Genomic DNA, 10,870 nt, shown 5'->3' with positions numbered 1-10,870 from the left:
AAATTTTACTGAATACCTCCTAGATTTTTATGATCTGATACTTTTTGGTTAAGAGTTAATGGACTTGCTTAGGGGCTAATTCGATTTGGTTAAGGGCTATTTGGATTTTGGTTAAGGTTTAATTGGACTTGGCTAAGGGTCACATGGGGGCGAAAAATTTAAGTGACTTCATAAAATTTTTAAATTTCAGTGAATACCAATTTCGTAACGCAGAAAATAACATTCACCCTCTCAACTGGTCCCTCTGCCAGCTGGACAGCTACTGAGGCAGTTACCGAGTCGGTTGAGGGGCAGACACCCCCATTGAGTGTGGCGCCCTCCCTCTCTTGGGGTGCAGTACTACGATGCCGCTGGGGTCATTCAAACCCCCAGAATTGAGTCTCTACTTCAGTCAATCCTCTTTAGATTTCATGTTGAAGGCTTTGCACAGGCGCTGGCAATCTCCCTGATAATCACCGAAAGTGTTTGTTCATCCTGTCCGCTGAAGTGAGGTTACCAGAACTACCTAAAACTCCGATAAATCCCAATCTATCAACATGCCACTGGAAAACCTGGAAGAGGATGGACTGGAGAAAAATCCAAACCTGGAACTGGCACAGACAAAATTTTTGCTGAGTCTATCAGAGCACAAAAACGATGAGACACTTAAGTCTAAATTACTCGACGCCATAAAAGCCGAAAGTGAGTTTGCAAATTTTTATTTTTCTCGGATTCAACCAAAAAATTTGGATTATTCTCCTTGATAAACCTCTGGCAGTGACAATCGTCGATCTGCCATTGATAATTATGAATATGTAAACAATCAGTCGTATAACCTCATTGTTTGACAGGAGAGGACAACTAGAATCTAATAGATACTCTCGCCTCTAGTTTACCGAAAAAAAAACAATATTTCTAACAATTTCCAATATTCTCTCAATTTCACAGACATGGCACCGTTCTACGAGGAGGTGTGCAAAGATTTAAATTGGCCGATCGACGAGAATCTCCTGGAAACAATGAAAGCTCGTAATCGAGAGCAATTGAAGGCCCTCGACGACGCCATCGAGGATGCCGAAAAAAATCTAGGTGAAATGGAAGTTCGTGAGGCGAATTTGAAAAAATCGGAGCACCTCTGTCGCATTGGTGACAAGGACGCTGCTATTTTGGCGTTCAGAAAAACATACGAGAAGACTGTGTCTCTGGGTCACAGACTCGATATTATTTTTCATAATATCAGGATTGGTCTGTTTTATATGGATCACGATCACATCACGAGGAATATTGACAAGGCGAAGAGTTTAATCGAGGAAGGCGGAGACTGGGACAGGAGAAATCGTTTGAAGGTCTACCAGGGCACTTACTGTATAGCAGTCCGTGATTTCAAAGAGGCCGCCAATTTTTTCCTCGATACGATAAGCACATTCACCAGTTACGAACTCATGGACTACAATACATTCGTCAGATACACTGTCTACTTGAGTATGATCAGTTTACCGAGGAACGAGCTGCGTGATAAAATCATCAAGGGCTCGGAAATTCTCGAGGTTCTTCACAATAATCCTGACTGCAAGGAGTACCTTTTCTCACTGTATAATTGTCATTACGCTGATTTCTTCAAGAATTTAGCACACGTTGAGGGACTTCTGAGAAGGGATTACCTGATTCATCCTCATTATCGTTACTATGTACGCGAAATGAGAATATCTGCGTACACTCAGCTGTTGGAGTCCTACAGATCTCTGACACTTCAGTACATGTCTGAAGCCTTTGGGGTTACTGTCGAGTACATAGACCAAGAGCTCTCTCGGTACATCGCAGCAGGTAGACTCCACTGTAAAGTTGATCGTGTCGGTGGAGTCGTAGAGACCAATCGTCCTGACAGCAAGAACTGGCAATACCAGGCAATGGTGAAGCAGGGGGATCTTCTCCTCAACAGGGTCCAGAAACTCTCACGTGTTATCAATATTTAATTGTCTTTCTGGTGTGTCTCCTCCACGGTTAAACCCCATTGCATTAAACTAATGAAAGAAGTGCGGCAAAATGCACACTAGAAACGATTTTTCAAATATTCATACCTCTGGAATAAATTCATTATTTGAATTCAGATGTTTTGACATTTGAAAAAATGTATCACCTGTCAATTTTGCCTCGTTTGTTTTTTATTAATTGATGAATTCTGTTCTCAATTTATCATTCAATTCAGTAGTTAAGTGACAAACTGAGATAAGCCTAATTAAATATTTCACTCAATCCGCGATTAATCACGAGAATATTCACATTTATTAAATTTCCAAGAATAACCGCGAATATTCAAGTTGAGAATCGATACTTGTCTAGATCAATCAATATTTAACAAATAAACAATTGGGCTTATCACACTTCATTACTTAACTGCTGAATTAAAAAAAACACAGTAGCAAAATAAAATAAAATTGCAATTATTTTACTTCACCATTTCGCTAATGAATTACGTCGGGATGAGGCAACTTCCATCGTTAAACAAATTACAAGAACGCTATTATAATACTTTTTGTAAAAGAATGATTAATAATTACCTTGGAGTTTGAATTTTGGTTTTTTTGGCGCTCGCAGCGTCATTCCCCTTCCCTAGGGATTTTAGAATGGGCCCCTTCCCTCCAGAATTCATTACTCGTCGTACTAAGATCACGTCAAGACCACAAAGAGCATCTCTGAAGGATTTCTCTATTTCCTTTATTATTGTCAGAGATTGTGTAAACAATGATTTCATTTAATTAACCTCAAATTAATTGATGAATTTGTAAATTAATTTTATTAAATCACAGTATCCTTCGAGGAAGTTGAAGTGAGTATTTTACAGTTTTCATTGTTGGAAGAATGGCGGAAGCTCAGTGGAACAATTCAGTGGTTCTCGGTATTGTTATGGTTCTTTTTTTATAGGTTTCAGTTAATTGAGGCTTCAACGAGGAAAATATGGGGCGCAAAAAGAGCAAAAGACAAGCCCCAACACGTAAAAAGGCCATTGAACCACTTGAGACACAATTCACGTGTCCATTTTGTAATCACGAGAAGTCGTGTGAAGTGAAAATGTAAGGGGAATGCAATAATCTGATTTCTAATAATTAATGTAGGACTGATTCATGAATTCGTCTGTCATCGATTCAACAAATTCCACATTTTTATATATGAAATTATCAGACGCGATAATTCGTACATTTTTATTTTAAATAATTCATATTTATGAATTTAGTCTTTGGTAAATATTTTTTTCTCTGTTATGGCATTTTATTTTTATTTTTTAGGGACAAACCACGTAAAACTGCTCGGATATCTTGCAGAGTTTGCCTAGAAGATTATCAAACATCTGTTAATATACTCTCAGATCCTCTGGATGTCTACAATGACTGGATCGATGCCTGTGATGCCGCCAACTGAGTCATTCTACTCTGTACCTGTTCTACAGATCATCGAAACTCAAAAAAAAAAATGATAATTCAATGATAACGAATCATGGAATGTATATTCGACGTGTGCAAATGCGTCGATACTTGAGACTTACACAAGATTTTTATTATGGTATTTTTATACATTGCGTATACCATGAACCATTTATTATTCCATGATTATTTGTGAAGGAACTGCATCAGGAATTGATTAAGAGCATATAATTCTTTCTTTAAGGGAATACGGATCACGGAAGCTGTGGAATATGAAAATATATGTAATACTATGTCGATATAATTATAATTATCTGAAATTTAAGTTTAGATTGTCATATCAGATTCATGCTTCCTCGACATAATTTACGAGTGATATTTCCGGACGTTGAGCTTTTCTTTTTATTTTTGGAGCCTTTATGTTCTGTAATATTCGTCAATTATGTATGAAAGTATTAATAAAGTATTGAAATTGATTTTCCACTGGAGTTATTCATTGCGTAATTATTACAATTGTCTTAATTTTTTTCTTGCTTTTCTCTCCTTAAAAATCCCATTCAATATAAAAAACATTTTGCAAATATGTCCAATTATCAATCATCCTAATTAATATGTACCTCCAAGTTATTATCAAATAAATGATAAATGTGAATAATCTCTGAATAATTAAGTGCATTATTAAATTTCACAGGGAATTTTTTCCAAAGTTTTTTGATAAATTCATTTAATCCTCGAATTATCGTCGATTCGATATATTTTTTCTTAGTATTGGGTTTGAATATATGTACCTCCTCGTCGTTTCAGAGGAGGCCATATTGAAAAATATGGAGTTAACAATTATTTTAGAGATGAGTAAAAAAAAGGAGATTGTGAAGTGATTACATGCGTTATGTATTTCCTCTTGTGTAATGTTGATACATATGTTTCGTGTTTTGTTAGGATACATGATCTATTGTCTTCTATTAGCAGATCCTGACTGACTAGCAAAAACAATTTTTATTATTATTTATTCCTCAGTATACGAGTCCTCGGTTGATACGAAATCTGTTAAAATATAATGTATAAAACATGTAACCCTTTTGTCATAGTATAAAATGTTAGTGTCAGCTGTTTTCTCGTATTGTTCCTCCGTCCCAGCGAAGTTAACCTCGACATAGTGTTGGAAGATGGGGAATTATGCGGGTAACATTATTATATAGTGAGTGTCAATAGTCATTATTTCTGTTTTTCAATCACATGATCATCGATGCTGACAGAAAAAATTCATTTCTGAAATCAAGTTTATTCTCGCCACAAACTTCCTTTTTTGGCTTTTCCGTTTTTTCATTCAATGAAAGATGTCATTATGTGTACATATTGAAAATTAATGTTGTAAATTGTATTAAAATTCATGTAAACTTATTTACCACTGCCTCTCAAGTGTATATAATATTTGAGGTTTGGGTTTATTATGATATTGTATTTTGCATTGAATTTTTCTTAAAAGATTTGATTCGCCAGAATTTTTGAAGGAGTGTTTGTGGCAAGGATAAATTTGTGTCTAGAGATTTACTTATTTTTCTTGTGTACGAGATGGTGGAACCTGTGATTATGATACCGATTTATTTTCAGTCTGCTAATATTATTCGCCCTGGGTGTCATCTATGGAACAACTCGAATTGTCAAGTCCTTCACAGACACTCAGGCAGATATACTGAAGCCCTCAGTCTCCTACAGCTGGATAATCAGGCTGTGCCTGAACTCATTGGGATATGGAACTGTTTTGTTGCCAGGGTACTTAGTGTACAAGTACGTCTGCTTCAGCAAGTACCTGCAAAGGGCTGGTAAGTCAACAGTTGAACCGTGAAAAATAAAATGGCCATTTAATTTCCGTTGTCTCTCATCAGGTTCGGGATTCCTACCGAAATTAATAGGAAAATGTTTCGTGGGAGGTGTAGAATCAGGTCTCCTGGACTCTCCATCATATACTCCAACAGCGAATGGATCTCGAGATCCTCACTCATTCTCCCAGGATGCCATTCTACTCATGTACTGTTTCATTGGTTTACAATTTAGTTACCTAACATGGGGATATCTACAGGAGAAAATCATGACTCAGGAATACGTTAATGCAGCTGGTGAAAAACAACACTTCCATGACTCTCAATTTTTAGTGTTCGTGAACAGAATACTGGCTTTCACGATGTCAGCGTTATACCTGATGGTGAAGCGCCAGCCACGTCATGTAACTCCTTTATACAAGTACACCTTCTGCTCCTTGTCAAACATAATGAGCAGTTGGTGTCAATACGAGGCCCTCAAATTCGTGAGCTTTCCTACGCAAGTGTTGGCAAAGGCTTCCAAGATCATTCCAGTGATGATCATGGGAAAAATAGTGTTTCGCACCTCGTACGATTACTACGAGTACGTCACAGCAGCCCTCATCTCCATAGGAATGACTCTCTTCATGCTCGGTAGTGTGGAGCATAAGAATGACGGAGTCACCACTATTTCTGGGGTCATTCTGCTCACTGGATACATGGTGCTCGATAGCTTTACTAGCAATTTTCAGAATTCACTGTTCCAAGAGTATGGAGCTACTAGTGTTCAAATGATGTGTTCTGTCAATTTATTCTCGTGCTTGTTAACTGCTACCTCGCTCTTTCAACAGTCCAGCTTCGCACAAACACTCGAGTTCGTTACGAAGGTGAGCTTTTTTTTTCACCTAGTGTGAGAGAACATTCGATGATTTTATAAAAATAACATTGGAGAACATTTTACTCTTGAGAAATTAGAGTTTTATATGAAAAGAGAGATAATAGTTTACTCTTTCGCGTATTCATAAATCATCATAATCCTATGAATAATCAGATTGAAAATAAATTGTTCGATGGAACAATAGTTGGAATATCTCTAATCAAATTAATAATATTAATTATATACGTGTTGATAAAATATATATATTTTTTAAATTAATTTTACAGTTTCCAGTATTCATCGTCGATTGCTTGCTTATATCAATATGTTCAGCCAGTGGTCAATTATTTATTTTCTATACGATAGCTAAATTTGGAGCTGTAACTTTTGTGATAATAATGACGATACGTCAGGTAAGTCCAATGGCAGAACCATTAAAAATGTTCTACAATATTCTGATATTGATTATTGTATTGTTTTCATTCCAGTTACTAGCAATATTGCTGTCTTGCCTGGTATACCACCATCGGATAACTTCCTTCGGAGTTTTAGGAGTCCTTCTAGTGTTCGGCTCGATATTCCTAAGAATATACTGTGGCAATCGGTTACGAGCCCTTCGAAATCGCAGCCGAGAAAATGCAACTACTAAAGATTGAGTGTTTTACATCAACCAAATATCGAGCCAGTTTCGTAATTATATTGGGTCAATCGCCAGAATTATTTATTATGACAATACCATTAAACGTGGAATCAGTACTTAGAACTTTTCGAAGACTATACAATCGAGGATTTTTCAGGAATAGAAACGATCTATCCTATTTTCTTTTTGTTAATTTTAGCAGTGCAATACGTGAAAGCCTACGTTAGCAGATAATGAAAAGGAATTAATAGAAAAAGTCATTTAATTTAAAACGTTCGACCATAAGTCTAGAGAATTTATTCATCGTAAGTTACAAGGCATAGGGCATTATCATTTATTAAATTCTATCAAATATTATTGAAAATCCTAATTAAGCACACAATAGTAATAATGAATGACTAACGTGCAGAATTATTCGAGAATCAAGGCACTGAAAGCAGTGAAAAACCCGTTAGTTTATGTATGTAATTATGTATAAAGTAATCTTGAAATTCCCTCGATCGACTAAAAATTTCTTCGAAAAAGAAGAAATGCATACTGAGCAAGAGTGTACACGAATTGACATGTACAAAAAAACAAGGTACAATCGTATGACAATTGATGACAATGCGTAATGTTAACTACCTAAAATATAAATGTATTTATGAGAATGAAGCAACTGAAACATGAATTTGTCAATTTTTACGCAATCAAATGCATAAATGCGTGTCTCGTTTTCACGTGTATTTTTTCCTTCCCTAACGTATTATTAGATTAATTGCTTTAATTACGAGCAACATCTTGTGTACTGGAAAATGCTCGTAACAGTGTATGGAATGATTGGAATGAGAATCTAAGAGAATAAAAAGAGAATCTGATCGATTGCCACGAATTTAACAATTTTAACTGACGACATTTGTCAACAGTTGCATACGCATCAGTTCCAATGAGTGAAGATGATGATGAAATAAATAAATAGTGAGTAACTGGACTTTTCCCTCTATTCGTCCGGGAGAGGAGGACGATAAACAGCAATAAGGCACAACACGGAGATGACGAGTTCAGAGGTAAGAAGTACCAATTGTATGCTACAGAGGATGACTTCCAGTCTGAGAACGTAATTCTGCCAGAAGAGGAAGTAAAGGGTTGCCAGGGCACTGGGTATTGTCAAGGCAATTCCGAGCAGTATGAGAAGTCCTCTTTCCGTGAGATTTCCTTTTCTTCCAAGGTAGACACGTCCACCCTCAGTTGCAATCAGAAATACCAGCAGTGAAAATTCAGTTATCGTTGTTCCAGAACTTGGTGATGGCAAGTTAGTGGCTTTGAACAGTCCCATTCCCAATTCACAAACAGCGAACATACCGAAATAGAAGGAGTTGAGGTACATCAGGATCTCGTACGTCAAAGATGAATTTGCTACTGTAGGCATATTTTCACTTTTTTTTTTGGAGACACTACGGGATTTTGTCAGGTCTGCAGGTGTTCATGCACTCCACTCAGTTCTCTCATTTTTTATCCTCTTAATTTTCACTTCAATAACATTTGGAGTTGATGATTTTTAAGGGATCAATGGATCGGCGATTGCCACTGGTGATACACCCTCTGCGTCGCTCCACTACAATTTTTTCTATTTTTTCTATTTTTTAATGAAACGTTTGTTTATTTTTAGCCTATAGACACGTCTAGGTGCTAGGATACCAAACGACGCCGTGTGGACAGTGTAAATAAATGGGCTGTTCAATTAGTGGGCGGTTGTGATAAAAAAATGGGGGAAAATGGTGCGCATAGGTGCACTGCGCAGGTGTGCGGCTGATTCATATGATTTTGAATGAATGATAGCAGGGGCTGATGTCGCGGGTATTTAATACATTATTTTTTTTACACCAACGCCTATTGTTGATAATGAAAAGAAATCCATAGAGAAAGTCATTTAATTTAACACATTCGATCATAAGACTAGATAATTTATTCATCATAAGTTACAAGGCACAGGGCATTATCATTTATTAAATTTTATCAAACATTGAAAATCCTAGCTAAACACACAATAATAATCAGTGACTGACTAACGTGCAGAATTATGTGAGGATGAAGGCACTAAAAGCGGAGAAAAAAAAATTGTCGACTTTTGGTATATAATAGTGGATAAAGTAATCTCGATATTTGCTCGATCGACTAGAAATATCTTCGATAATGAAGAAATGGATACTGAGCAAGAGTGTACATGCATTGACATGTACAAACAACAAGGTACAATGGTATAACAATTGATGACAATGAGTGATGTTAACTAGCTAAAATATAAATATATTCATGAGCATGAGGCAACTGAAACACTACGACGTCCGTTTTTACGCTATCAAATGTATAAATGCATGTCTCGTTGCATATTTTTTCTTCCTCTCTAATATATCATTAATTGATTGTTCTAATTATGAGCAAATTCCCATTGTGTATTGGAATATGCTCGGAGCAGTGTTTGGAATGATTAAAATGATGAGATGAGAGAATAAACTGATAATTTGATGGATTTACTATGAATTTTCTAATGTTTACTGACGATATTCGTCATCAGTTGTTCACGCATGCTTTAGTCTCAATTAAACCAACAATTATGAGTAAATAAATAAATAGCGAGTTATTTCCTCGATTGTTGAGGGGAAGGAGGACGATAAACTGTAATAAGGCACATCACAGAGATGACGAGTTCAGACGTAAGCAGTACCAATTTTTTACTACAGAGGATCACTCATAGTTTAAGGATGTAATCCTGCTGGAGTAGGGGAAGTAAAGGATTGCCGGGGCACTGAGTATTGTTAAGGCAATACCGAGTCATATCAGGAGGTGAGATTTCCTTCCAAAGTCGACACGTCCATCCACAATTCCACTGACAAACACGAGCAGTGAAATTATCATTAAATTTCCATTATCGTTGTTCCAGAGCTCGCAACATGATGGCAACAGTCTCAATCGATCTGATTGATTTACCATTCGTACTTCAATATTCACTCACAATACTCGTCGTCAGCTGCTCACACATGTGTAATCCCAATGGGACCAGTGATTCCTGATGAAGAATTATGAATGGTGAATGATGAATCAATAAATAAACATAGAGTGACTGGAGTTTTTTTTTTCTATTCCTCAGGAAGAGGTGGACGATTAACAGCAATGAGGCACATCACAGAGATGACTAGTTCAGATGTAAGCAGCACCAATTCAATGCTGCAGAGGATGACTTCCAGTCTGAAGACACAGCTCTGCCAGAAGAGGAAATAAAGATTTGCAAGAACACATGGTATTGTCAAGGCAATACCTAGTAGTATGAGAAGTCCTTTACCCGTGAGATTTCCTTTTCTTCCTAGGTAGACACGTCCACCCTCAGTTGCAACGAGAAATATCAGGAGTGAAAATTCGGTTATGGTTGTGCCGGAGTTTGGTGATGGTATTTCGATGGCTTTTATTATACCCATTGTCAATTCACTTAAAGCGAATATACCAAAATAGAAGGAGTTGAGGTACATGAGGATTTCGTACGTTAAAGATGAATTTGCTACTGTTGGCATATTTTCACTTTTTTTTTTGGAGACACTACGGGATCTTGTCAGGTCTGCAGGTGTTCATGCACTCCACTGGGTTCTCTCATTTTTTTTTTCCTCTTGTTTTTCACTTTGATGACATTTTTAGCCTCCGAATTGTTGATTTTTGAGGGCCAAATCGATCGGCGATTGCCACTGGTGATGAACCGTCTGCGTCGCTCGACAATTATTTTTGTATTCTCTAATAAAATCTTTGTTTATTTTTAACCTACACGCACATCTAGGTGCTAGGGTACCAAAACGACGCTGTGAGGACAGCGTAAATAGATGGGCTGCTGCTGTTGAATTAGTGGGCGGTTTTTAAAGACGGGGGAAATACTGCGCGCTAATGCACTGCGCATAAATGCACATTGTGATATTTGAATGGTTTTACGGCGGGAAGATGAAACCAGTGGTCTACCATATTTTTGATTAACGGATTATAAGCAAATGCATTTTATGGAATTCTATGTAATTTCCCAAGAATAATTTTTAAACTGGAGAGCGTCGATATTCGATGAATGTAATTTTTTTATTTGGAAGGAAAATTTTTAAAATGAAATTGAACCACCAGATGTCGGTCTGACACGCGTCAAATT

At 36.8% G+C, this 10,870-nt stretch overlaps 5 protein-coding genes across 6 annotated transcripts; 3 read left to right on the top strand and 2 right to left on the bottom strand.

The window, feature by feature from the left end:
* Window positions 1–418: 418 nt before the first annotated feature.
* On the top strand, window positions 419–2,086 carry Rpn7 (regulatory particle non-ATPase 7). Its single transcript, XM_011316232.1, has 2 exons — window positions 419–681; window positions 928–2,086. Exons 1-2 carry the CDS (start codon window positions 537–539, stop codon window positions 1,950–1,952), a joined length of 1,170 nt encoding a protein of 389 aa, XP_011314534.1. The 5' UTR covers window positions 419–536; the 3' UTR covers window positions 1,953–2,086.
* Window positions 2,087–2,620: 534 nt separating this feature from the next.
* LOC105273662 (transcription elongation factor 1 homolog) lies at window positions 2,621–3,723 on the top strand. The gene is made up of 3 exons (XM_011316231.1): window positions 2,621–2,806; window positions 2,902–3,050; window positions 3,264–3,723. Exons 2-3 carry the CDS (start codon window positions 2,935–2,937, stop codon window positions 3,394–3,396), a joined length of 249 nt encoding a protein of 82 aa, XP_011314533.1. The 5' UTR covers window positions 2,621–2,806; window positions 2,902–2,934; the 3' UTR covers window positions 3,397–3,723.
* A 463-nt stretch (window positions 3,724–4,186) lies between these two features.
* Window positions 4,187–6,889, top strand: sll (slalom). The gene is made up of 5 exons (XM_011316230.1): window positions 4,187–4,596; window positions 5,010–5,221; window positions 5,285–6,084; window positions 6,362–6,487; window positions 6,563–6,889. The coding sequence occupies exons 1-5, from the start codon at window positions 4,565–4,567 to the stop codon at window positions 6,728–6,730; spliced, it is 1,338 nt and encodes a 445-aa protein (XP_011314532.1). The 5' UTR covers window positions 4,187–4,564; the 3' UTR covers window positions 6,731–6,889.
* Window positions 6,890–6,994: 105 nt separating this feature from the next.
* On the bottom strand, window positions 6,995–8,443 carry LOC105273660 (transmembrane protein 216-like). Its single transcript, XM_011316228.1, has one exon. The coding sequence runs from the start codon at window positions 8,120–8,122 to the stop codon at window positions 7,694–7,696; it is 429 nt and encodes a 142-aa protein (XP_011314530.1). The 5' UTR covers window positions 8,123–8,443; the 3' UTR covers window positions 6,995–7,693.
* Window positions 8,444–8,640: 197 nt separating this feature from the next.
* LOC105273659 (transmembrane protein 216-like) lies at window positions 8,641–10,517 on the bottom strand. Of its 2 annotated transcripts, XM_011316227.1 has the most exons (2): window positions 10,034–10,517; window positions 9,822–9,953 (listed from the first exon to the last, which is right to left on the bottom strand). In XM_011316227.1, exons 1-2 carry the CDS (start codon window positions 10,257–10,259, stop codon window positions 9,913–9,915), a joined length of 267 nt encoding a protein of 88 aa, XP_011314529.1. In that variant the 5' UTR covers window positions 10,260–10,517; the 3' UTR covers window positions 9,822–9,912. The 2 variants fall into 2 exon arrangements, with proteins under 2 accessions (XP_011314528.1, XP_011314529.1); XM_011316226.1 differs by having other exon boundaries at window positions 8,641–10,517.
* Between the last annotated feature and the right edge of the window lie 353 nt (window positions 10,518–10,870).

Source organism: Fopius arisanus, unplaced genomic scaffold (genome assembly GCF_000806365.1).
Source record: "Fopius arisanus strain USDA-PBARC FA_bdor unplaced genomic scaffold, ASM80636v1 scaffold00006, whole genome shotgun sequence".
NCBI classification, from domain to species: Eukaryota; Metazoa; Arthropoda; class Insecta; order Hymenoptera; family Braconidae; genus Fopius; species Fopius arisanus.
The sequence above is the reverse complement of the archived record's forward strand: the minus strand, read 5'-3'. Positions and strand labels throughout refer to the sequence as shown.